This window comes from Globicephala melas, chromosome 11 (genome assembly GCF_963455315.2).
Source record: "Globicephala melas chromosome 11, mGloMel1.2, whole genome shotgun sequence".
Lineage (NCBI taxonomy): Eukaryota > Metazoa > Chordata > Mammalia > Artiodactyla > Delphinidae > Globicephala > Globicephala melas.
The window spans coordinates 94,700,243-94,728,181 of record NC_083324.2 but is presented as its reverse complement, the minus strand read 5'-3'; the positions used below and the strand labels follow the sequence as shown (position 1 = coordinate 94,728,181).

At 43.1% G+C, this 27,939-nt stretch overlaps 2 protein-coding genes across 8 annotated transcripts in view; one reads left to right on the top strand and one right to left on the bottom strand.

The window, feature by feature from the left end:
* The window catches only part of SYCP2L (synaptonemal complex protein 2 like), a 63,969-nt gene extending 63,207 nt beyond the window's left edge, over positions 1–762 (top strand). For 2 of the 7 annotated variants that reach the window (XM_060307888.1, XM_060307887.1), the window contains exon 27: positions 66–760. In XM_060307888.1, the coding sequence (XP_060163871.1) occupies positions 66–120 (55 nt within the window). In that variant the 3' untranslated portion in view covers positions 121–760. Of the gene's footprint in view, positions 1–65 lie in introns of all 7 variants that reach the window. The other 5 variants (XM_060307891.1, XM_060307890.1, XM_060307886.1 and 2 more) reach the window with 4 other exon arrangements.
* A 3,773-nt stretch (positions 763–4,535) lies between these two features.
* The window catches only part of ELOVL2 (ELOVL fatty acid elongase 2), a 69,829-nt gene continuing 46,425 nt past the window's right edge, over positions 4,536–27,939 (bottom strand). Inside the window, exons 4-8 of the mRNA XM_060307672.1 lie at positions 24,961–25,038; positions 19,908–20,079; positions 16,768–16,892; positions 16,225–16,359; positions 4,536–7,633 (exon numbers count right to left, since the gene is read on the bottom strand). Coding sequence (XP_060163655.1) covers positions 7,508–7,633; positions 16,225–16,359; positions 16,768–16,892; positions 19,908–20,079; positions 24,961–25,038 — 636 coding nt within the window. The 3' untranslated portion in view covers positions 4,536–7,507. The remainder of the gene's footprint in view (positions 7,634–16,224; positions 16,360–16,767; positions 16,893–19,907; positions 20,080–24,960; positions 25,039–27,939) is intronic.

Sequence of the window (27,939 nt, the reverse complement as noted above, 5' to 3'; positions counted from 1 at the left end):
TAGAGACCAGGAAGGGGCTAGTTCAGGCTCCACTAACTACTGTTCTCCTGTTCCTTTTCCACCAGTCTGAGCCATGGGAAGGAGATAAATCTACCTCAAGCCACAGAAGCGGTGCCTTAATGCTCTGTGCTCATTCACTCCAAACGGAATTCCTGAGACCAGTCAAGTTGGAATAGTCTGTAATATGTTGGTAGTTTGTCCATTTGTTTACAAAGGTTAAGCTTTTGTATTAAAATTTCGTCAGAAAATAGGAAATTCAGGATGTTTAGCAACTTGGAGTGATTTGCTTTTTTTTTTTTTTTTTTTAATGATTTTTTAAAGGAAAATTGATTTTTGAGAAGTGTCTTCAAGTTATTTGGGGGCAGGGAAACCTCAGCATCTGTATATATACTACTTAGTATATCTCTTTAAGGGAGGGTTTACTTTTATTTTCATAGCTCAGATGAAAATGGTGTTGTATTTTGAAATAGTTACTCTTTCATTTGATCTGCAAATGTTCTAGTTTCTGTAGAACTTTAACAAAACTGCCAGCTTTAGAAGAGGAGAAATATTCATCTTTCAGTAATTACTAAATGCTCTAATAAAGTCTGGTGCATGAAGTTGTATATACAGTTGAGTGAATTTATTTTAGGAAAATGAAACCTACATAAGTTCAGGCCATCTGCAAAGTAACTTTGCTCATGATTGGATAAGTACAATTAAAGACTGTAGACTGAAAACCAGCTTATACCTTATATAATTAAGTTACATAATATAGCTTATTTATAGTTTAATCAGCCTAAAGCAATCTTTACAACCCCAATTTGTCATCATCTTTCTTGAAATTTTTTAATGAGCTATGTTATAGTATATTGTTTTAAGCTTTATAGAGTATAAAAGTGTTTAATTAACTTCATTTTTAGATGTGATTAACATTTAACTCAGTGGACTTTGAGTAAAGCAGATTACCCTCCATTAAAGTGGGTGGGCCTCGTTCAATCAGTTGAAGGCCTTAAGAGCAAAGCCTGAGGTTGCTGGAAGAAGCAGTTTCTGTTTCAAGATTGCAGCATAGAAATTCTGCCTGAGTTCCAGCCTATTGGCCAGCCCTGCAGATTTCACACGTGCCAACTCCCACAATTTTGGGAGCCAATTGCTGGAAAATATCTCTCCCCCATCTGTAAGTTACTTATACATATATTTTGTAAGTCAGGATATCTACATGTATATCCTATTGGTTCTCTTTCTCTGGAGAATCCTGACTGATACAGGGTGTCTCAAAACCAGTGTAGCTGAGACCTCTCCAAGGAGCCTAAGGAATGAAGTGTGTGTGTGTGTGTGTGTGTGTGTGAGCAAGGTGGGCAGGGGTCGGAGTGGTTAGAATATGTGGACAGTGTCAGTTCGGAATCTTGGTGCTAGAAAACTAGTATGTTAAGTAAAGCAATAAAACTCCAACAGGAAAAAAAACCCAGCTTTGCCTTTGGTCAAGGAGAGCTGGAAAAACTTGTTGCCACGTGGGTTAGGATCTGTTGAGCGGAGGCCCCGCTGTACCTGGTCAGGTTCTTATGTTTCTGGTCATTTAACCGTTTGATTCTCCCATTTATGATATGGTCATTATTACTGACCTGATAACAGAGAAACAAATGCCATCTGCGTTCCAGAGCACTGGTCACTACTGGCTGAACTCCTCTTACCGGGAATTCAGGTAAGCTAGGTGCTTGCCTTTTCCATTGGGTCACTGGATTTCTTTATGTGGCACAGGCATTTTTAATTGTTTATAACGGGACATGGTGGCTGTGTAATGTGTCGGCTAGGCTGACCTGAATTTCCCAGAATCCCTGCTCTTGTACCTTTCTGGTGAGAGTGGACCACAGAGAGAGTCCAGTGGGAAGCTTGCAGGGCAGAGTAGCAGGTTTGCCATTTTGTGTGCACATGCCCTGTGGCCTGTCTGCTGACTCCCCTCAGTGCCCTGAGGCAGATGCTGGGCCTGCAGCTACTCCGCCTTCCCATGATCCTCTGTCAGCTCCTCCTCTGGGCCAGGTGTGTGCATAGCTCTGTGACACAGGCCCTGGCTTTTGCAGGTCACCCTCATCCCCAAGGTCAGAGGCAGCTGGGCTGGCAGTCTGTCCTCGGGAGCTCCAGCTCTGGGCTTGCTCTCGGGTCTTCCCCACTCCATATCTATCCCCTCTTCCTGTCTGCTGTGTAGACTTCAAGCTCCAACATCAGACCTGACGACAACAGCCTTACAGAGGCTGCTTAATCACTCGCACAGCTGTGTAAGGTCAAGTTCTGTAGGGACATATGTGGGTATCACCTAGTGGTTCTGCTTCTCAGCTTGGACACTAATAAACAGTGCAATCGTTTGTCTTTTTTGGTTATCAAAAGAAGAAACAACTTCAAATAGACTTCAAAAGCGTGATTATTCTCACTCGGTGGTGGTGTCTCAGTTGTCTTGGTCATTTTTCTCGAGCCAGGAGTCGTAGCACGGTGTTGTGAGCTGAATCCGGAATAAACAGTGGCCTCGGCATTCATCTTTGGTTCCCCACGTGAATGAGGGGAGACTGAATCCTGACATGTTTAACAGCATAAACAGCACATTCTTACCATTTTGTGATAAGCCCCGTTTTCCCTCTAGGGGGTGCCCACTGGACGAGAGCTCTTTGAGCAGAGACCTTGTCTGATCTCTTCACCATTTTATTCCAAACCCTAGTGCGATGCCTGGCACGTGGGGGGCACTGGAGGAAGTGCCTCAGCATTGCGGAGGGGATCGTGACTCCCATTAGAGTCCTGGGTGTTTAACCTCTGGAGTTTCCTTGGACAAAGTTTCCTCCTTGTCTGTTTGGAGAATTCCTCACCCATCAAGACAGCTCAGGCACTGTCTCCTTTGGGAAAGTTTTCGAGGTAAGCTGTTTTCAGTACTTCCGTTATTGTATAATTAAACGTTTCTCCATCTACATTCCCAGACTACGAGCTCTAAGGGCACGTATTTCATCTGGGTCACTTCTGTATCCCGAGTGTAATATACAGCACGGGAAGGTAAGGGTTGATGAGCTTTGCAATTGAACATTACTATTTCTAGTAGAGTCTATCAAAGCCCATAGGATTAAACTAGCCTTAAAAAAAAAAAAAAAAGCCTAGTTCTACATGGACTGTCTTTGGTAGACGGCTTAAATCTTTCAGAGAAATTTGCCACTTGTAATATTTATCATTGGGGTCACAGTCAACAGGAGAGTTCATTTCCCTCGAAGTACATGACATCAGTCCAGGCAAAACTGTGCAGAATTTTTTTTCAGTGCTCAGATCTCACGAATTGAGGTGCCTCCCGGGGTCAGCTAGGTTCACAGGCCAAGTGTAAAAGGCTGCGTGGTGGTAATTGGCAAGCCCAAGAGTACCGCCCCATCTCAAGGGAACAGACTGGTGCGTGCAAATGCCATGGTACGTGCCGGAGCTTGGAGAGCGCCCACGAGGGCTGTGCTGTCTCACCCCAGCTGGGCTGCCACAGGGGATTTGGCCTCAGATGGCGTCATAATGGGCTCCCAGTGGGTTGCCCGTAAGAGCCATACTGACTGCATTTACAGAGCGCTCAATGAGGGTAGGACTTTCAGACTTACGTGTCCTTAGTGTCATCCCAGGGTTCCCTCAACGCAGCTTCTCAAGACAGAAAAATGACCTACAAATCAGTAGCTTTCCCCCCCCCCCCATGACTGAAAGTCATGTGTTACTTACTGAAGGTCAAGGGATATTTTAGGTGGAGTGTAGTTTAGGTGTCATGAGAGTGATTATTTCTTTACCTGCCCTGGAGTAGAACTCTTCTTTAATGTGAATGTAATTTGATTTTGAAGAAAACCTAAATAATGAACTTAAGTAGTAATAATAAATTTAATAATAAAAACACACTTAACTTTCCCTTATTCGGAGACACTAAAACTTAGGTGAACCTTTATCATGTATAAGCAGCTGCTAGTTTGCAACGACAGTTACTGTGCTTTAATGAATTGGTTCCACCCGTTGTTTAAAATAATGAAATCCCAGCAGATTAAGGGGAGGCTCTTTAGCCCCATGCAGAGAGGGCTCCACGCCCTTAAGTCTCTGCCAGGCTTCACCAAGGTCAAGCCTCAGCTCACATGCCTCTACTCCTGAGCTGCGGTGGCCTCCCGTCTGCCCGTCTCTGCGACGGGAGAGGCCAGGGCTGCAGAGCATGGTACCATGCTGTTTGTGCCTAATCTTCTCTCTCCAGCCAATCCAGTTTTCCTGCCTGGGTTACCCTGTAAAGCGGTTTTTGTGGTAACCCTTATATCCTCTGCTTAGCTAACTGGTCTTAACTTTTCCTTATGAATGACCATTTTCTGAAACAGTTTAACTTGGTGTATGAATACTATGTAAAGGTAACAATGTTACAATAAAAGCCCACTGCTTACTGAATTCAACATCTAAAATTAACTGCTAAAATGTCACTTTAAAAAATTCCTGAGTAATAGGTCACTTGCAACAGCACGTAGAACACATTTTAAACTTCTGTGAACCAAACAAAAAGAATCAGAACATACTTTAGTGTACAAATCAATTTATTATACAACAATTATACAGAATGCTTTTTATCTACAAAGAAAAATGGCTTCTCTTGCCTCCTCGGCTGCCCCAATCATGATACGTTCTTAACATATAAGTATTTTCAAAGGAAAACCAAAAAAGTGATATCCTTATTTTCCAAATAAGGAAGTCCCCAGAAACATAAAATGATATGGAAATACTAGAAAGAACTAGACTGGTCTCTTACACAAAGAGCTAGTTCTCCATCACAGGAAACAGCATTTTGCCTTAAAAATACTTCTCTAATGGGGAGGACTTCCCCGCTGCACAGTGTGCCTAAATAGTTCAGTATATAATTTCAATGGGTTGAAATTTCTATATTTAACTCCATTAAATAACATTCCATTTTGTTACTTAAAAAAATTGGAATTAGCAACATATATGCTTACAATATTCATTTAAATGTTTTCATACCTATGAGTAAGAGGACATTTGGGGAAAAAACATTTCTTTTTTTAACAAATTATACAGATTTTTTTTAAAGCTGTGCTTTAGGAAAATCATATTAAAAGTAAACGTTTAAAATTGTAACACTTCGAAACAGGTGAAGACATTTACCTGACTCAATTTTTGTGACTACGACTTTATATAGCTCTGTATTTTTTTTTTTACCAGCCCTTGAATGGTTTAAGGCAATAAGTGTTTCATTAAGCTTCTCTAGAATTAAAGACCAAGTTGGAAATAAGCATCCTGAAACCTCTAGCCAAATTTGAGCTTGAAAGTGTAAACCAAGTTTTTTCCTTTGATCAGAGAGGTTTCCTGCGCTTTCTCCTTCGGCTGAAGGATGCTGCCCTCCGTGTTGTGCAGATATGAAGCCCATCAAAGCATCCAGAACTGCAGGCATGAGGCCAAGTGGTGAGCCCAGGGCCTCACTGACGATTAAACATACGCTGGAGCCAGTGACTGACCAGTGATGTCTGTCTTCTGAGTCTCATTTTTACCTGCGGTGAGTGCACTTTGGTAACAGATTTTAGCTCATGTCTGAGACGTAAAACTGAACTAGAGCCCAGCTGCTCCAGGGTGCTTCGTCCTCAGTCTGTCGCGGGTTCTGTCACAGAGGAGTGCTGAGCCATGCTCGAAGCGAGCCCTTGTTTTAAAGGGAGTTTCTGGGAGAGAACGAGACGTATAACCGTGCAGGTATGATGTGATGGAAGAGGAGATTAAGCACCCTAAAGCAAGTCAGTTTTAAAAAGCTATTTCGAAAGATCCAAGAGTAAGGGGGCATCAGACAGAAGATGTCTGTTCGGTAGAAATGGGTCAACTGGCAGAGAAGGGGCTACAGGGCACGACGCCCTCACCGTGAAGACTGGACTAAGGTCAGTCACCTTTCAGTGCAGCAGAATCCCAAGGGGCTTTTACAGGAAACAGAAGAGTTGGTTTCCTCAGTGTGTGTGTCAGTACCGAAGTGTGTTGTTTTGTTTTCCTGTAGTTTAAAAAATTTTTTTTTCCCAAATACTCATAAAAAAAAAGAAATGCCCCCAAAAGGACAAAGGACAAAGTCGTTCCCAAACAGACTGTAATGTGTTGGGGGCAATGGTGAAAATGCCTTTCTGGCACTTAAGCCTCTGATATCCACGTTATGACCTAAAAACTTCTTAAAATAAGGTAGGAAAGAAGATAAAGTGTCAAAGTTGGCAAATCTTTTTTATAGGGTATAAAAATGTTACAGTATATCAATCTTCATCAGATCTTCAGAAAACATCCTCAGTTTCCATTCTTGGGACAATTTAATAGTAAGTAATAGCCCCACCGCTGGGAGAAGGGAGAGGGTCCTGCTGACCTTCCTCTGCTCCCGTGCTTCCCAGTGGAGCTCGTGTTACTTGGAGCAGGGAAAGGAAGCGCCGAGCTTGCCAAACTGGTGCTTTCCGTTGTGGCTCGTTCCCAGCCCGTGGCTCGGTGCCAGAACCTTCCCATAGCCCTCTTTTCCTATTTTCAATAACGTAACCTGCAAAGAGTGACAGCAAAGTATTTGGGGATAATACTCACAAGGAGGCGCATAAGAAATCATCGGCAAGTTCAATGTCTATTTTGCCCCCAATGCTCATTAATTCTGACTTGTTGATAGTCCAGTGACATATTCTAAGAAAAAGGGCCCACTGGACTCGAGTCCTTGTCAGAAAGGAAATGGGCAAGTCAGTTCCTGCTTTTAAAACTGAGTATTGCATCTGTATCCTAACCTGGGGCACCTTAACATCGGAGGTAGATGTGAATATATGAATAATTAAGGAAACCCAATTAAAACTGAGGAACTACTCCTACCCAAGCCCCTGAGCTGTGAAGGTTTGGTAGAAGATTTTTCTTCAAAGTAAAAAAAAAAAAAAAAAAAATACAAACTTTATTACCATGTCACTAAGTTGAGAATTAGGAGTAGTTGTGGGAATTTGACACTCCAGAGACCGACGAGAGAGAAAAGTTTTGCTGGGTTTTCCATTTATGTGACCATTTGAGTATTTTCTGGGGTTGATTCGTAAAGGAACAAATGGACCTGATTACTTTATGTACTGAGAGTTATTGCTGAAGATATATTAGAGCATACCCTGTATTTAGAAGACAATTAACACTTTGTTTTAAACATTTTAAATCTGAACAAAACTCTAACTTCTTATTTGCAGACTTGCTGTGAGAAACAGTGCTCCCTGGGTCCTGGCTTTGTAGGTGCAGAAGGCTTTATCAAGACAGTGTCTGGTGAGGGGTTAGGTCAGTGCGGGAAGGAGAGAAGTCGCACCAGTTCTGAGGTCTGCAGAGTTGTCACCTCACTGCTGATGGAAGCATTTCAACAGATTAACCTATTAGCAATATATTAATACATTCCCGGTACAAATGATTTATAAACTCAAAAGAAATTAGTTTATGCTAAAACATATATAACTTTCAATTCAGTCTCTGCTTTAAAACAAGCGAATCTGTTAGGCTATTATATATGCTTTGTCTTACTCAGCATTTATTGTGCTTTCTTGTTTGTTATTCCATTTGTCGCAGTGAAGTAGGCTTTGGAAAAGCCATTCTTAACTTCTTGCCCTGCATGTGGGTCTTCCCCATCTTTCTTCATTGGCTTTTTCCGGTATGTCTGTTGGTTGTGTCCATGGTGAAGAGAGAAAGAGAAAAGGATCTTTTAATAAGACCTTGTCTATAATGTGACATATGGTCTAAAACAGTGCATGATCTTCACTGGGTACTGAACTTTCTAGTAAGAATTCTTGTTTGTAACATGACATTTAAGCTTTGGGTTAAAAATAATAGGGTAAAAAACAAGAGGGATGCATGAATTCCAACAATGAAAAGTTGTTTCTTTCGCCTTATCCACCTCAGGTTAGTATTTATGTATTAAGTTTTATGGGATTAGCATTCAAATTATTTTGCATTAGTTGCTTACTTGGAAAGAATATGATTTTCTTGAACTTTTTAAAAAATCAAGGTACAGGTGACATACAACATTGTTAGTTCAGGTGTACAACATGATTTGATTTGTATATGTTGTGAAATGATCACAGTATATGTTGTGAAATGATCACAAAGTCTAGTTTACCATCACCACATATAGGTACAGAACTTTTGTTTGAGATGAGAACTTTCGCGTGGAACAACTCCTACAGAACACCTACTGAACGCTGGCAGAAGACCTCAGACCTCCCAAAAGGCAAGGAACCCCCCACGTACCTGGGTAGGGCAAAAGAAAAAAATAAACAGAGACAAAAGGATAGGGACGGGTCCTGCACCAGCGGGAGGGAGCTGTGAAGGAGGAAAAGTGTCCACACACTAGGAAGCCCCTTCGCGGGCGGAGACGGCGGGTGGCGAAGTGGGGGAGCTTCGGAGCTGCAGAGGAGAGCACAGCAACAGGGGTGCGGAGGGCAAAGCGGAGAGATTCCAGCACAGAGGATCGGGGCCGACCGGCACTCACCAGCCGAGAGGCTTGTCTGCTCGCCCGACGGGGCAGGAGGGGCTGGGAGCTGAGGCTCGGGCTTCGGTCGCGGCACCGGGAGAGGACTGAGGTTGGCAGCGTGAACACAGACTGCAGGGCGTTAGTTCACCGCGGCTAGCCGGGAGGGAGTACAGGGAAAAGTCTGGACCTGCCGAAGAGGCAAGAGACTTTTTCTTCCCTCTTTGTTTCCAAGTGCGCGAGGAGAGTGGCTTAAGAACGCTGCTTAAGAGCGCTCCAGAGACGGGCGCGAGCCACGGCTAAAAGTGCGGAGCCCAGAGACAGACATGAGACGCTAAGGCCGCTACTGCCGCCACCACGAAGCCTGTGTGCGAACACAGGTCACTACCACACCCCCTTCCGGGGAGCCTGGGCAGCCCGCCACTGCCAGGGTCCCGGGATCCAGGGACAGTAACTCCCCCGGGAGAACGCACAGCACACTTCAGGCGAGCAACGTCACGCCGGCCTCTGCCGCCGCAGGCCCGCCCCCGCACTCTGTGATACTCCCCCCCCCCCCCCCCCCCCCGGCCTGAGTGAGCCAGAGCCTCCGAATCAGCAGCTCCTTTAACCCCGTCCTGTCTGAGCAAAGAACAGACGCCCTCCAGCAACCTACACGCACAGGCGGGGCCAAATCCAAAGCCGAGCCCCTGGGAGCTGTGAGAACAAAGAAGAGAAAGGGAAATCTCTCCCAGCAGCCTCAGGAGCAGCGGATTAAAGCTCCACAATCAACTTGATGTACCTGCATCTGTGGAATACATGAATAGACAACGAATCATCCCAAATGAAGGAGCCGTGTGGATGAAAGGCTCTTGGTGCTGCAGCCAGGAGTTAGTGCTGTGCCTCTGAGGTGGGAGAGCCAACTTCAGGACACTGGTCCACAAGAGGCCTCCCAGCTGCACATAATATCAAACGGCGAAAATCTCCCAGAGATCTCCATCTCAACACCAGCACCCAGCTTCACTCAACGACCAGCAAGCTACAGTGCTGGACATCCTATGCCAAACAACTAGCAAAACAGGAACACAACCCCACCCATTAGCAGGGAGGCAGCCCAAAATCATAAGTCTACAGACACACCAAAACACACCACCAGACGTGGACCTGCCCACCAGAGAGACAAGATCCAGCCTCATCCACCAGAACACAGGCACTAGTCCCCTCCACCAGGAAGCCTACACAACCCACTGAACCAACCTTAGCCACTGGGGACAGACACAAAAAACAACAGGAACTACGAACCTTCAGCCTGCAAAAAGGAGACCCCTAACACAGTAAGATAAGCAAAATGAAAAGACAGAAAAACACACAGCAGATGAAGGAGCAAGATAAAAACCCACCAGACCTAACAAATGAAGAGGAGATAGGCAGTCTACCTGAAAAAGAATTCAGGATAATGATAGTAAAGATGATCCAAAATCTTGGAAATAGAATAGACAAAATGCAAGAATCAGTTAACAAGGACCTAGAAGAACTAAAGATGAAACAATGATGAACACCACAATAAATGAAATTAAAAGTACTCTAGATGGGATCAATAGCAGAATAACTGAGGCAGAAGAACGGATAAGTGACCTGGAAGATAAAATAGTGGAAATAACTACTGCAGAGCAGAATAAAGAAAAAAGAATGAAAAGAACTGAGGACAGTCTCAGAGACCTCTGGGACAACATTAAACGCACCAACATTCAAATTATAGGGGTTCCAGAAGAAGAGGAGAAAAAGAAAGGGACTGAGAAAATATTTGAACAGATTATAGTTGAAAACTTCCCTAATATGGGAAAGGAAATAGTTAATCAAGTCCAGGAAGCACAGAGAGTCCCATACAGGATAAATCCAAGGAGAAATACGCCAAGACACATATTAATCAAACTGTCAAAAACTAAATACAAAGAAAACATATTAAAAGCAGCAAGGGAAAGGCAACAAATAACACACAACGGAATCCCCATAAGGTTAACAGCTGATCTTTCAGCAGAAACTCTGCAAGCCAGAAGGGAGTGGCTCTACAACAACTGCTAAAGGAACTTCTCTAGGCAAGAAACACAAAAGAAGGAAAAGACCTATAATAACGAACCCAAAACAATTAAGAAAATGGGAATGGGAACACACATATCGATAATTACCTTAAATGTAAATGGACTAAATGCTCCCACCAAAAGACACAGATTGGCTGAATGGATACAAAAACAAGACCCATATATATGCTGTCTACAAGAGACCCACTTCAGACCTAGAGACACATACAGACTGAAAGTAAGGGGATGGAAAAAGGGATTCCATGCAAATGGAAACCAAAAGAAAGCTGGAGTAGCAATTCTCATATCAGACAAAATAGACTTTAAAATAAAGACTATTAGAAGAGACAAAGAAGGACACTACATAATGATCAAGGGATCGATCCAATTAGAAGATATAACAATTGTAAATATTTATGCACCCAACATAGGAGCACCTCAATACATAAGGCAAATACTGACAGCCATAAAAGGGGAAATCGACAGTAACACATTCATAGTAGGGGACTTGAACACCCCACTTTCACCAATGGACAGATCATCCAAAGTGAAAATAAATAAGGAAACACAAGCTTTAAATGATATATTAAACAAGATGGACTTAATTGATATTTATAGGACACTCCATCCAAAAACAACAGAATACACATTTTTCTCAAGTGCTCATGGAACATTCTCCAGGATAGATCATATCTTGGGTCACAAATCAAGCCTTGGTAAATTTAAGAAAACTGAAATGGTATCAAGTAACTTTTCCGACCACAACGCTATGAGACTAGATATCAATTACAGGAAAAGATCTGTAAAAAATACAAACACATGGAGGCTAAACAATACACTACTTAATAACGAAGTGATCACTGAAGAAATCAAAGAGGAAATCAAAAAATACCTAGAAACAAATGACAATGGAGACACGACGACTCAAAAATCTATGGGATGCAGCAAAAGCAGTTCTAAGAGGGAAGTTTATAGCAATACAATCCTACCTTAAGAAACAGAAAACATCTCGAATAAACAACCTAACCTTGCACCTAAAGCAATTAGAGAAAGAAGAACAAAAAAACCCCAAAATTAGCAGAAGGAAAGAAATCATAAAAATCAGACCAGAAATAAATGAAAAAGAAATGAAGGAAACGATAGCAAAGATCAATAAAACTAAAAGCTGGTTCTTTGAAAGGATAAACAAAATTGATAAACCATTGGCCATACTCATCAAGAAAATAAGGGAGAAGACTCAAATCAATAGAATTAGAAATGAAAAAGGAGAAGTAACAACTGACACTGCAGAAATACAAAAGATATTGAGAGATTACTACAAGCAACTCTGTGCCAATAAAATGGACAACCTGAAGAAATGGACAAATTCTTAGAAAGGCACAACCTGCCAAGAATGAATCAGGAAGAAATAGAAAATATGAACAGACCAATCACAAGCACTGAAATTGAAACTGTGATTAAAAATCTTCCAACAAGCAAAAGCCCAGGACCAGATGGCTTCACAGGCGAATTCTATCAAACATTTAGAGAAGAGCTATCACCTATCCTTCTCAGACTCTTCCAAAATATAGCAGAGGGAGGAACACTCCCCAACTCATTCTACGAGGCCACCATCACCCTGATACCAAAACCAGACAAGGATGTCACAAAGAAAGAAAACTACAGGCCAATATCACTGATGAACCTAGATGCAAACATCCTCAACAAAATACTAGCAAACAGAATCCAACAGCACATTAAACGGATCACACACCACGATCAAGTGGGGTTTATTCCAGGAATGCAAGGATTCTTCAATATACGCAAATCAATCAACGTGATACACCATATTAACAAATTGAAGGAGAAAAACCATATGATCATCTCAATAGATGCAGAGAAAGCTTTTGACAAAATTCAACACCCATTTATGATAAAAACCCTGCAGGAAGTAGGCATAGAGGGAACTTTCCTCAACATAATAAAGGCCATATATGACAAACCCACAGCCAACATCATCCTCAATGGTGAAAAACTGAAAGCATTTCCACTAAGATCAGGAACAAGACAAGGTTGCCCACTCTCACCACTCTTATTCAACATAGTTTTGGAAGTTTTAGCCACAGCAATCAGAGAATAAAAGGAAATAAAAGGAATCCAAATCGGAAAAGAAGAAGTAAAGCTGTCACTCTTTGCAGATGACATGATACTCTACATAGAGAATCCTAAAGATGCTACCAGAAAACTACTAGAGCTAATCAATGAATTTGGTAAAGTAGCAGGATACAAAATTAATGCACAGAAATCTCTGGCATTCCTATACACTAAGGATGAAAAATCTGAAAGTGAAATCAAGAAAACACTCCCATTTACCATTGCAACAAAAAGAATAAAATATCTAGGAATAAACCTACCTAAGGAGACAAAAGATCTGTATGCAGAAAATTATAAGACACTGATGAAAGAAATTAAAGATGATACAAATAGATGGAGAGAGATACCATGTTCTTGGATTGGCAGAATCAACATTGTGAAAATGACTCTACTACCCAAAGCAATCTACAGATTCAATGCAATCCCTATCAAACTACCACTGGGATTTTTCACAGAACTAGAACAAAAAATTTTGCAATTTGTATGGAAACACAAAAGACCCCGAATAGCCAAAGCAATCTTGAGAACGAAAAACGGAGCTGGAGGAATCAGGCTTCCTGACTTCAGACTATACTACAAAGCTACAGTAATCAAGACAGTATGGTACTGGCACAAAAACAGAAATATAGATCAATGGAACAGGATAGAAAGCCCAGAGATAAACCCACGCACATATGGTCACCTTATCTTTGACAAAGGAGGCAGGAATGTAGAGTGGAGAAAGGACAGCCTCTTCCGTAAGTGGTGCTGGGAAAACTGGACAGCTACATGTAAAAGTATGAGATTAGATCACTCCCTAACACCATACACAAAAATAAGCTCAAAATGGATTAAAGACCTAAATGTAAGGCCAGAAACTATCAAACTCTTAGAGGAAAACATAGGCAGGACACTCTATGACATAAATCACAGCAAGGTCCTTTTTGACCCACCTCCTAGAGAAATGGAAATAAAAACAAAAGTAAACAAATGGGACCTAATGAAACTTAAAAGCTTTTGCGCAGCAAAGGAAAACATAAACAAGACCAAAAGACAACCCTCAGAATGGGAGAAAGTATTTGCAAATGAAGCAACTGACAAAGGATTAATCTCCAAAATTTATAAGCAGCTCATGCAGCTTAATAACAAAAAAAACAAACAACCCAATCCAAAAATGGGTTGAAGACCTAAATAGACATTTCTCCAAAGAAGATATACAGAGTGCCAACAAACACATGAAAGAATGCTCAACATCACTAATCATTAGAGAAATGCAAATCAAAACTACAATGAGATATCATCTCACACCAGTCAGAATGGCCATCATCAAAAAATCTAGAAACAATAAATGCTGGAGAGGGTGTGGAGAAAATGGAACCCTCTTACACTGTTGGTGGGAATGTAAATTGATACAGCCACTGTGGAGAACAGTATGGAGGTTCCTTAAAAAACTACAAATAGAACTACCATATGACCCAGCAATCCCACTACTGGGCATATACCCTGAGAAAACCATAATTCAAAAAGAGTCATGTACCAAAATGTTCATTGCAGCTCTATTTACAATAGCCCAGAGATGGAAACAACCTAAGTGTCCATCATCAGATGAATGGATAAAGAAGATGTGGCACATATATACAATGCAATATTACTCAGCCATAAAAAGAAATGAAATTGAGCTATTTGTAATGAGGTGGATAGACCTAGAGTCTGTCATACAGAGTGAAGTAAGTCAGAAAGAGAGAGACAAATACCGTATGCTAACACATATATATGGAATTTAAGGAAAAAAATGTCATGAAAAACCTAGGGGTGAAACAGGAATAAAGACACAGACTTACTAGAGAATGGACTTGAGGCTATGGGGAGGGGGAAGGGTAAACGGTGACAAAGCGAGAGAGAGGCATGGACATATATACACTACCAAACGTAAGGTAGATAGCTAGTGGGAAGCAGCCGCATAGCACAGGGAGATCAGCTCGGTGCTTTGTGACCACCTGGAGGGGTAGGATGGGGGGGGGAGGGAGGGAGACGCAAGCGGGAAGAGATATGGGAACATATGTATATATATAACTGATTCATTTTGTTGTGAAGCTGAAACTAACATACCATTGTAAAGCAATTATACTCCAATAAAGATGTTAAAATGAAAAAAAAATAAAAAAAAATAAAAGTACTAGAACCTGGGATTTTGCCTTGATGTGCGTTCTCTCATATTCCTCCCACTTTTTTTTTTAAAGCAATGGCATCAACAAGGGTCAACACTGAAAAGCATACACTCAATTTTAAAGGACTATGACTCCGTGTCAACCAGCAGATGGAGCCACAGCTCCAAGCGCCACTGCCCCCTGCCGGGCTATGGATTCCCTTCACGTTTCAACACCAAGATGCCTGATTCCCTTAGCCTTCCTGCAACATTGAGCCATTTTTTGGGGGGGATGGGGGGCAGCAGGGCTGGGTGGTGGCTTTGTTTGGTTCTCTCAATGGTTATTTCTTTGGATATTCTCAAAGGAAACTTTTATCTCTTACAAAAGACAAAGCATTGCCAGTCCAGTTTCAGAAACACAAGAGCTGAAAAGCTGTCAAAAGTTCAGTTCCCACAGTTGTCCTCTGTGTAAAACCACTATGCATTTGCTGAAGGTCAACCCAGACTGAAAAATCAGCAAAGCAAGAGAAAACACAGTTGAATACAATTTCAAAAGTACTGTTTTGAATAAACTGTATGTTCTCATTTTTCTTATGAAGCTTTCTATTTCCGCAGCCCACAAAGGAGAGCAATTTAAAATCTACAGCCACGTGAGGCCTGTGCTGTTATCACTGCCATCGGTTCTCTTAAAACAGTCTCTTTGAAATTGCATTTTGAAAATCTCTTCCACTGAAACTGTTAGTTAAAAAGAAAATGACACGAGAAAAAGTCAGTGTGACCTTTCCATACTGGTTCGCCTTAAAATAATTTTTTCCCCCCAAATAAACTGAGTCTACAGTGTAACAGTAGATGACACGGAAACAGTTTTTTAATATTAAGTTCATTTAGTCCATGTGTTCCTCCGTTCATACAGAATTCCTGGATCTGTGTTACTGTACACAGTGTTTAACTTTCAGAGGGCAGACTTCGGTAGCATGGTGCAAATACATGATTCGAATGCATTTTTTTTTTTGCGGTACGCAGGCCTCTCACTGTCGCGGCCTCTCCCGTTGCGGAGCACAGGCTCCGGACGTGCAGGCTCAGTGGCCATGGCTCATGGGCCCAGCCGCTCTGCGGCATGTGGGATCTTCCCGGACCGGGGCACGAACCCGTGTCCCCTGCATCGGCAGGCGGACTCTCAACCACTGCGCCACCAGGGAAGCCCTCGAATGCACATTTTTGATAAAACTACATGCATGCATTGAAAAAGGTCTAACAAAAATGCCCACCAGACCACGAACAGTGGTTATCCTGTGAGGAGGACACAGGGAGAGGAGTTGAGAATGCAGGTCTCACTCTGTACTGTGTGCACCTCTGTTATTTGAATTTATCAACAAGCCTGTGCTACCATAATAATCGGTAAAATTAAATACATAATGCAAAAGTGCACAGTCTAGTGTTTTACAGTTGAATATTTATATTTAACTTACCTGAACATAGAAGTTTAAGAACAGGATGACCAGCGTCAGCATATAAGAAGACTGGAAGATGAGACAGCCGAAGGGGAAGCCGCAGGGCCTCACGACAGCGCTCATGGTGTGGGTGACGGTGAGCACGAACTGCACCTGCAGGGGCGGCAAGGGTGGAACCACTCTGCATTCAGGCAGTTAGCAATCGACTACTCGTACTCCCTACCTCGTGCAGGGGTAAAACAAACAAGACAACGCTGAAGCAGCCCACCGTCCTATCCAGAAATCTTGTTTGAAATTAGGAAGTGTATAAAATTGGCCATGATTAATTTTCTCCTGGAAAAATCACAGTTGAAATCATTTAGGTAAAAATGCTTTAACAGACATTAATTTCAAAAATATTCACACAGACGTTTTAACACACAAGGTTTCGCTCTTAGAAGTCCATTTTTAGAGGAAAATAGGCAGCCTCATCGCACACAGAAAAGCCTCTGACCTCCAGGGCTGGGACTGAGGACATGCAGATGCTTCACATGGAGAAAAGCCGACAGAGGGATGACATACCAGCTGAGCCTGCGTGAGATACTTCTTCCACCAAAGATACTTGCGCATAGATGGAAACACGGAAAGGCCATAGTAAGTGTACATGAGGATGTGGATGAAGCTGTTCAGGGTGGGTCCAAAGAAACCTAGAAAAGTACAGTATAAATTACTGTTCTTCTAGAAAGTACGATCGTTCGTTGTCAAGTAATACTCTTCCTGTGCATCACAATTGAAGACAAATAACAATATGGCACTAACAAAATTCACCCTGATTCCTGTGCCATTATCCGGGGATTCACCCAAGGTCACCTAGACAGAGGGACTAACCTGGGGTAGGTTTTCAGTCAGTGCCAACCAAACAGGTAACGCCTGATTTGCAAAGGCTTTGCTGCTTCTGTCATTACCACCATCCAATCAGGTGGCAGAATCTGAGGAAGTGTCTTTGCTTTAGCTAAACCTTTGATGAGCCATTTTGATTGTAGAAAGAGCCTTCTTCGTTCATGGCTGGACAGGGTGCTAAAGCGTCAGGAAAATGTATTGCTCTTCGTAGTTCAGTAAATAAGATCTACCTGGCAGGAACCTAGAACCAGAAGATGCTGCAGAAGGTAAGAGAATACAGGGGAGAGAAAAGGCCCAGCAGGATGAGAGGCTGGGGCAGGGGAGAGGCGGGCCTATGGGACTTTCCCAGTAGCCAAGCCACCTCCTGGACTTCTGGAACAAAGAATGTCTAAAATCCAGTTTTAGGATATCGCCTGTGCTGAGCTGTGCCGTGGAACTCCCCTTCCCCTGCCATCACCTTCATGAAATCTGACATCAACGTGGGTGAATCGTGTTTCAGGAAACCAAGGAGCGAGGGCTAAGTTCTAGGTTGGGTCAACCAAGGGTCAAAAGGACTGAGCTGCAAGAGGTAAGGTGCCGGAGACGGAAACAGGGAACTCGTTGTAAGGATGACATCAGTCAATGCAGGCAAAGGGCTTGGAATGGTGCCCAGCACAAAATGAGTGCTATGCCTCTATGAGCTGTCAACCCTGTGGGAGAGGAGACAGGCTGTGGAGCCAGGGGACCTCCTAATAGTTCTGTCCCCTTGGACATACTAGTTTGTAAATTTTGTTTCTCATCTGGAAAATAGGTATAGAGTAATTATCTCTTAAGAGTGAGATGTGGTTAAATGAGATAATACTATATAAACTAAAAGGCAGTGCACATATGTTGGTGGTTAACTAATCAATTTAAATTCTCCTGCCTGCTTTCCCAATCCTGGATTAGCGATCTAGACAGATCAAGTCAATGAATAAGAAACAAGAGGAACACCAGGAATCTACCAGGTCCTCATACACGGGCTGGAATAGCTTGTCAGGGCAGTGAATTTATATGAAAACATAAATATAGTTTCAGAGTACCAGGCGGCACAATATTAGTGATGTTTCTTTACCAACCTGAGTTTTCATTTCCATCAATTAATAAAAGAGTAGTTGCTAATTTTTATAATATTCTAGCTTGAATAGAAATCATCACACAGAATTCCTGTGAATGAAATACGATGTCTTTACAAAGTGATTATTCACGACCAACTTTTAGATGCTTTAGTTAGTTATAAATGAAACTTGATCATCGTAAAACATACTTAACCTTGACAACAGTCCTGCGGTATTGATTTCAGCCTATATTTTGATTACAGTGCAAGTCTGTTGTAATCCTAATAACCAAGACTGGAGTGTGTCGGTCTAGGAGGCATGTGAAAGCGTCTCTTTTCTCTCTGCTGCACCCCCAACAATTTTTCTTCACACTGGAGTTTAAATTTGCATCTTCACAGTCAATGATGTATTGCAAATACCCTTGGGGTTTTTAAAAATACCATCTCCACAAGCTTCTAAATCCTAGGACAAAATTATTTTAAGTTTTACGTGTTCTGATTTTTCACAGAATACTTTTAAATTCTTGGGTACAAGACAATAAATATCAAATAGAAAAGTACTGTTCTCTCGAGCTCAGTGTTTCTCAAACTGCAGGTCATATAACCGACACATCAGTCAATTGTGAAATCAATATAGTGAGAGTTGTCATTAGCTTTCTGAAAAAGTGGGATCAATTTTTTTTTTTAAGTGCATCACAGGCCTTCCCTGGTGGCCTGCCAACACAGGGGACACGGGTTCGAGCCCTGGTCCGGGAAGACCCCACATGCCACGGAGCAATGAAGCCCGTGCACCACAACTACTGAGCCTGCGCTCTAGAGCCCGAGAGCCACAACTACTGAAGCCCGCGCGCCTAGAGCCCATGCTCTGCGAGAGAAGCCACCACAATGAGAAGCACACACACCACAATGAAGAGCAGCCCCCGCTCGCCACAACTAGAGAAAGCCTGTGCGCAGCAGCGAAGACCCAACACAGTGAGAAATAAAGTGCATCACACAGAGCTGGGCTAAATACTGTTTCATGAAATTTGTTTCATACAAAATGTATACATATGAATGAGGGCATTGGGTTGTGATATAAAACGTATTAATTATTGAGCTCTCAGTTAAAAAAAAAATTGAAAGCCACTGTTCTGGTGGGTCACAGTGACGTGACTTTAATTTTTCAGAACGGAAAAAACAAGCCCCCAAAGTTGACGTGACTCAACCTGTACCACAGCTAAGTAGTGACTGTGGAAGGTGCTGTATTTATTTACAGCTGCAGTTAATGAAGTAAAACTGCTCCAGCTGGGGTATGGGTTTCCGGCCATCGGGCATTTGGTGCATGGAAAAGGAAACATTTTTAAAATTTATCGTAATACTCAAAGATTTTGCCAGGATCAAAGACAAGAAACGGGGCTTCCCTGGTGGCGCAGTGGTTGAGAGTCCGCCTGCTGATGCAGGGGACACGGGTTCGTGCCCCGGTCCGGGAAGATCCCACATGCCGCGGAGCGGCTGGGCCCGTGAGCCATGGCCGCTAAGCCTGCGCGTCCGGAGCCTGCGCTCCCCAACGGGAGAGGTCACAACAGTGAGAGGCCCACGTACCGCAAGAAAAAAAAAAAAAAAGACAAGAAACGAAACGGCCACTGGCAAAGGTGTGCTTCCCCGTGTGACAAGCAGGCTGGGCCGGGCCCAGTTCTCTCTCCTGAAGGTGTGCGATGCTCAGTATAGGAGACCCATCACACAGAACTGAAAAACTGACGTCACTTACTTTGCCCACAAGGTATCCAGTTCAAAACGCACCACCAGATGTTAAACATAGAGGCATGATGGTATACGTGAAGAAAGGTAATCTGACTGGTTTTTTTCCGCAACACAAAAAAGATCGTGTCCAGGAACTCTATTAATTTGGAGAAGTAGTACCACCATAACACTTCGGCTACCTGTACGAAATGTAAAACGGGGAAAAGACAAGGTGAGGCGTGCTGCCGCCGCAGTGCTGCCCGCCTCTGCATTGCCCCCGTTTGAGCTTCACCAGCGCGCCCGGCTCCCAGACTATCGAGAAAGCATCTCAGCTGGCGTCTTTGCCTCCAGCTTTTCCTTATTCCCAACAATCCAGCCCCTCTGGTGAAAGGAATTCTCTTTCCAAAATACATTAACTGATCAAGCGGCTCCTCTGCACCTACAGAACCAAGTCTGTGATTCTTCGGTTCATACAGTTTCTCCGCGGGCCCGCGGGGCTGCTGTGTCCACTGTCCTCCTCCGAGCACACACCCCGGGCATCCTGTGTGCTGTTCAAGTGGTCGTTTCCTCTCCCTGGAGCCCTGCTGCCCCCATACGCCCCATTCTCATGCGTCCAGCACGCCTCCCCTACCCCACGTCTGGCGTGGTCCTGTCATCCTATTAGCACTCCTCTCAAATGCCACCTTGCTCTGGAACGTGACCGCAGCCTCCTGTCTCAGGCTGAATCATCCCCTTCTTCATCTGTGGTCCCAAATTACTTTATGCCTCTATTATCAATAACCACAGTCACGAACAAGTCTCCTTCCCACTAGGCTCTAAGTCACTCCGAGGCGGAGATGGTCTCCTTCACCTCCGCTCAGGGCTTGGCAGGTCACTACCGTTGTTCCACTGATTTTGATTCTTCTCTGCTCCTTTATTGTTCATATTTTGTCCCTTAAACATCATGCTCCCCGAGAGCAGTCTAGGACGAAGCCTTTCATGTCTTTTCCTCAGAAGATGAAAACTCCAGGTGCTTCTCTGCCCTTCAACCCCCAGCAGGTCACAGCGAGGGCTTGCTTCCCTCCCAAGTCCCTCACACAGTCCCCATCGCAGGGAGGCGCTTTCATTAAAGGCACTGGGCTCTCAGCACTCACGGTTAAACAGAAGAGGAGACACTGTAAGAGGAGCTTCGAAATTAGAATTTAATGCTCTACTATTTACTTCCCATGAAGACACTCATAAGGTGTGCTGGCACCATTGTAAATGTTTGAGGGAATCATTAACCTTCAAAAATATTAAACCAGGGCTTCCCTGGTGGCGCAGTGGTTGAGAGTCCGCCTGCCGATGCAGGGGACACGGGTTCGTGCCCCGGTCCGGGAATATCCCACATGCCGCGGAGCGGCTGGGCCCGTGAGCCATGGCCGCCGAGCCTGCACGTCCGGAGCCTGTGCTCCGCAACGGGAGAGGCCACAACAGTGAGAGGCCCGCGTACCGCGAAAAAAAAAAAAAAAATAAATCATAAGTAAACACATACATACAACAGTGGCTTTTAGAGAACTGTATGGTACCCCAAAGTGTACTAGTCTGTGATAACAGATGAAACGGGTGCAGAGAAATCTACACATCTTACTTTTTGTATTATAGCTTTTGAAGATGTTTAAAAATGCTCATAAAATTTTAATTAAAAGGTTTCTACCACCTCTTATTAATAACCTATGTTTGTATTATGGAAATTTTCAAATATTCACAAATGCAGGAAGAGTAAGGAATGCAAACCCTCTGGTATCTATCCCTGAACTTCAAAATTTTCAGTATGATTCCAATTTGTGGAATTAATTTTGTTTCCTACCACTTTTTTTTGGGCAGAGGGGAATGTAACATAAGCAAATATAAAGTGTATCAGTTTATCTATAACACCTTCTAATAGATGGGGAGACTTGAATATAACCACTGAGACACTATCTTTTTAAAAAATTTTTATTATTTTTTTATACAGCAGGTTCTTATTAGTTTTCTATTTTATACATATTAGTGTATATATGTCAATCCCAGTCTCCCAATTCATCCCACCACCACTACCACCCCCTTCCCCCCCACTTGGTGTCCATACGTTCATTCTCTACATCTGTGTCTAGTTCTGCCCTGCAAACCTGTTCATCTGTACCATTTTTCTAGGTTCCACATATATGTGTCAATATATGATATTTTTTTTTCTGACTTAACTTCACTCTGTATTACAGTCTCTAGATCCATCCACGTCTCAACAAATGACCCTATTTCATTCCTTTTTATGGCTGAGTAATATTCCATTGTATATATGCACCACATCTTCTTTATCCATTCGTCTGTCGATGGGCATTTAGGTTGCTTCCATGACCTGGCTATTGTAAATAGTGCTGCAATGAACACTGGGGTGCATGTGTCTTTTTGAATTATGGTTTTCTCTGGGTATATGCCCAGTAGTGGGATTGCTGGGTCATATGGTAATTCTATTTTTAGTTTTTTAAGGACCCTCCATACTGTTCTCCATAGTAGCTGTATCAATTTACATTCCCACCAACAGTGCAAGAGAGTTCCCTTTTCTCCACACCCTCTCCAGCATTTGTTGTCTGTAGATTTTCTGATGATGCCCATTCTGACTGGTGTGAGGCGATACCTCACTGTAGTTTTGATTTGCATTTCTCTAATGATTAGTGATGTTGAGCATCCTTTCATGTGCTTCTTGGCCATCTGTATGTCTTCTTTGGAGAGACGTCTGTTTAGGTCTTCTGCCCATTTTTGGATTGGGTTGTTTCTTTAATATTGAGCTGCATGAGCTGTTTATATATTTTGAAGATTAATCCTTCGTCCATTGATTCCTTTGCAAATATGTTCGCCCATTCTGAGGGGTGTCTTTTCCTCTTGTTTACAGTTTCCTTTGCTGTGCAAAAGCTTTTAAGTTTCATTAGGTGAGACACTATCTTATCTAATATTTAATAAAATTAATGAATCTTTAATATCTTCTAATAGTCCGTCCACCTTCAAATCCACCTGATTTTCTCAAAAGTGTCTTTTTATTGGTTTGTTTAAATCAGGATCAGGGTCCAGCTTGCATTTATTTGACGTGGTTCTTAAGTTTCTTCTAATCAGTAACAGTTCCCTTTCCCTGCTCCCTCGTTTCGTTTCGTGTCTTTTCTTTCTTAAACTAGATCAGTTGTACAGAACTCCTAATATGGATTTGGATGACTGTTTCTTCCTCGTGTGGTTTAACTTGTTTCTCTACCCGCAGCACCCCCCCCCCCGCCATTTTCTGTAAACAGCAATAAGGGTTAGAAGCTTAACTGGATTCAGGTTTAAGGTTTGGGCAAGAATACAGTTGACCCTTGAACAACACAGGGGTTAGGGCGCTGACCCTCTGCACATCGAAAATCTGTGTACAACTTACAGCCAGCCGTCTGTAGCGTGGTTCCTCCGCGTCTGCGGGCTGTACAGTACTGTAGTATTTAGTACTGAAAAAAGTCTGCGTATAAGTGGACCAGCGTGATTCAAACCCACGTAGTTCAATGGTCAACCGTACTTCAGACGTGGTTCTGGGTACTTCCTATGGAATCACATCAAGAGGTACCTAACTTCTGATATTAAAATCAACAGTGAGTTTGGGTGTTAACAGCCTAATCTAATAATTATGAAGTTTCCATTCAACTTTGGCCCATTACTTTCATCACTTACAGATGACCACTGTCTAGGATCCATTACTTCACTAGAAGTTGCAAAATGGTGATTTTCAAATTCTCTTCCTACTTATGCATTTTTCTCTTTATAGAGAAGAGCTCTTCCTCTTTAGCTATTTGGAGACTTACATATGAAAGGCAAGATAAATGTTTGATTATCGTCCTTTAATTTTTTCGTCTAGAACTTCTTGGTGTTCTAGCAACCTTCAAAAGGTAACAATGAGGGTTTTTTTTAGTATCATTTTAAACTCGGTTTTTCATAAATTTAGTATGTCAGTATTCCTTTTGACACTCCAACTGTCCCACCTTTAGCCGTGGGAGTCCCTTCAAGGTGGCTCCTACATCTTCTTGTCATGACCCTAGTGGTCTTGGGTAGCTTCCTTGCTCTGTCACAAGATGTCCTGGATTCTTCTCATCTACATTTCCCACCCCAATCAGGAACTGGCCAACTCTCTAAGAATCCTAAACCCTTTTGGTGGACTACATTTAGAGAGCACAATCTTGGTATCATTGCTGGGTTGTCAGAGACTAACTAGGCCTTTCCTGTACACAGAGCTAAAAAACACATTTGTTTTTAGAAAGAATAAAGTTAATTCTGCTATTTCCAATTTGAATCTGTAATTAGTGAGTTTTAGTTTCTTTTCTTCTATGTTTCAAATACTAGTTGTAACAATAGCATTATTATATAGCTTACCCTAAGTGTACCTATAACAACAAGCAATACCAATATTTTTATTAGTAATAGCAGCCCCCCACGTTACTGAATGCTGTTAAGATGCATCTCACTTGGGATATGCAGTCAAAACACTGTCTTAAAGGCGCCTGAAATAATTCTTCTTTGGGTGGTTATGTCAACAACTCAATATATGGGTATATTAATTTAGTTTATTTCCGAGATATCTGGGGGGAGGCTGCCTTGTAATCTTTTAAAATTTGTTTTATAATTATGTAAAAACACCAACTGGTTCTGAAATATAAGACAAGGTACATTCAGAGAAGTCTAGCTTCCATCCCTATCCCCTCTGACCTGTTCCCTCCCCCAAAAGGAAACCATTTTGTTAGCTTTTGGTTTATTCTGCCATTGTTTCTTTTTAAAAACATAAGCAAATATACACATATTCCTATCATTTCTTGCACACAAGGCACTGTACTGTAAGCACGGTCTGCAGGTTGCTCTTTACCACTGAGCTACATCCTGGAGATTATGTTGTAACAGGACAGCGGTCATCCTCATTCCACTTTGCAAAGGGACCCATTGCACGGATGCACCATGGTTCATTCAGTCTGTCCCCCAAGTAAGCATTTCTATTAGGACGGGAGACCGTTTCTTATCTAACTCCAGCTTCCATCGTCGTATCTCGAAGGAGAAACGGTTACAGATGGTTGACTCACCCGGATGTCGGCTTCCCCTGCACTGGTAAGATCCTGACACTGTAAGTTGTAGCCTCCTTCCCAACTGGAGAGAATAAGCTGTCAAAGAAACAAGAGGAGAAAAAAAAGTCAGTGTGAGAATTTGGACGAAAACTGAATTTCCCATTCATGTTTCTGATTGGCATCTATTCAAGACTGAGTTCTTCCCAGAACGAGTTTGACTCGATCCTGTCCCCAAACACATGATATCAAAGGATCTAATTCCTGCTGTTGAACTGATGTATCAGTGGTTACAATCCTTAGTTAATGTAATTTACTTCTAACCTCCACATCCATCAAAAACAGAATTTAGCTATCATTTTGAGCACCAAACTATTTTATGTAAGGAATTTATCTAATCATATGTTCTACAAATAAAATGTAGAAGTAAAATGTAAGCAAATGTGAGGAAACTACACTAACATGTTAAAACGTTACATTGGCTTATATAGAAATAGTTACTTGATCATCTCAGTAATTTTATGAGTTATGTATTTATTACCATTTTACAGATGTGAAAACCAGGGCTCAGAAATGTTCTTAAATCACTTTCTCCGTTTTATCGATGCGATGCGGTAACCAGACATTTGTGCGATTATGACTGATTAATGTCTGTTTTCCCCATTACGCTCAAGAAACAAAGAGCTCCACAAAGTCCACGCCTCCTTCTTTGCTCATCTCCGCATCTACAGTTCCTTGCCCAGTGACTGGCACGGAGAAGGTGCTCAACCGCTATATGATGAATGGATTATTTGCTCACAATCACATGGCTAGGTAGTGGTAGAAAAATGACTGGATTCAGGTCTTCTAATTCCTTGTCTAGTATTCTTTTTACAACATCATAAGAAAATGAACTTTGTGGAAAATTCTACAGAAGAAGTTTTCTCCATTCTTTCCCACTATTACTAAGAAACTTAAAATTCTAGAATATAATATAAGGCCTTTGGCTTTGATTTACATGAGATATTATACGTGAAAGCCTACAGTTTTCTGTTGCTTTATCAGAACTGTGTAAAGGTACAGCACTGTTACAATACACAAACAGAGCAGGGAGGGACAGATGTTCATGAACTGAACAGTAAGAAGAGAGGAACTACTAAGAACACTGGGAATGTTCTAGAACCTGTGCAAGTCTTTGCTCTACTATCCTTATCGACTTCTCTATCCTTCTAACAAAAACACCTTTCAGTTAATGTCATGACAAGTACAGACTATCAGGGTAAGTGAATCTGGTGAAAGTGAAGGAGACTGACCTTTCCTGATGGGGTCTATTACAGATCAAGTCACCCCCCAGGTACCCCACAACTTTACATGCTGGTTCTCAAAGGGGAACCCGTGACGGGCCACAGGGAATCTGGGAATACCTAGAAGTGCATGTAAGTTTTTGTGTGTCTTTTTCAAAAATAAAGTTTCCTAACTTTGTAGAAAGATTAAAAACCTCTATGGTCAGGCTGTCGTTTTGCAGTCAGGGGCTCTAGTATCAACTCTGTGTAGTAACGATACAGAGGCGGGGAAGGACAGGCTGTACTCTGCTTTAGCCAGCTCTATCCAGGCCGTCCCCATCCCCACGGCACCTCTGCAGGACTATCTGACAAACTAAACGGCAGAAGTCAGCATCAGGCTGCGCGAGGCTCTATCTGCTCACCTTGGACCCTTCCCAACGCCCTAGCTGGGTGGGCTGGCAGAAACCACCCAGCCTACGTGTTGAAGAGAAGGGAAGCAGGCTGGCAAGCAGGGTTAGCCTTCAGGAGGTGTGGACTGACTCGCTCCGAAACAGGATGAGGGTCCGCTCCCCACGTCCACCACCTGAATCCACGCCACTGGCGCCCGCTGACTGTAGCCCTGCAGTCATCTCCTAAACGGACCCTCTGCCCCCAACTCACTGAGTCCACTTTCCACGTAGCAGCCAGAATAACCTGTTTAAAAAGGGAGATCCTGTCACTCCCCCGTTAAAGTCCTCCAGGGGCTTTTCATCACGCTTAGAACAACGGCCAAACTCCTGACAAGGCCGGATGTAACCTGCCCCCAACCTACCGCCTTGAAGCGGCCCTCCGTCCGCTGTCCTAGCTCCTAGCCGCACGGCCCCTACCCACGGTCCTCGAGCACCTCAAGGCCTCCACACTTGCCGATCCTCCTGTGCCGGCGCCTCCCCAGAGCTCCGCACGCCCGGCTTGCTCTCATCACCCAGCCTCAGCTCAAACATCACCTCCTCAGAGAGGCCGCCGCGCCCTGCCCTGCCCCGCCCCGGCCATCGCTCCCTCGCACACGCAGAGGCTGTGCTCCAGAGCCTAGAACACAATCTGACACAGTGCAGGGACTCGACACATTTGCTGCAAGAGTGTTAGTAATTTTAGTGCAGCTTTCTGGCCTAAGCAGACATCTGGCCTGGACGTAACAAGTGAGCAAGGTTAAGGTAAGCTATCCTTTGACCAGAGTCTAACCAAACATTCCCCATAGCGTCAAAGAGAAGACCTTGTGCCCTAAAAGAGGTTGCCGTTGGGGGACTAGGAGGCAATCAACCAACAGCAGAGATGGAAGAGTGTGAAAAGAGAACCACTGGACAAGCCAGAGCTGAAACCTGTGGTGGAGAATGAGCTCCACGCAGACCTTCTCCCTAAAAAATACAAACCATGTACCTGGCTGTCCAAACGCTGCACTGCTGTGCCTGCTGACGGTGCCTGAGGCTCACCTGAAGACCAACGAGGCCCTTCCGCAGTGACTAACTGCTACTTGCACTAGCCTGTGAACTCTTCAAGCACAGAAACCACGTCTAAACATCTTTGTGGCCCTTGGGCTGCACCGAGCAGGTGCTCGTTGAATGCAGGCTGAACAGAACGGATTCGTCCTTACACTCGTGAGGGAGTGAAGTAGGACAGACATCGTATCTCCATTTGAAAGCTAAGCTGCCTGAGGTTCAGGGAGCCTAAGTAACTCCTCCAAAGTTGCAGAGAAAGCGAAAGG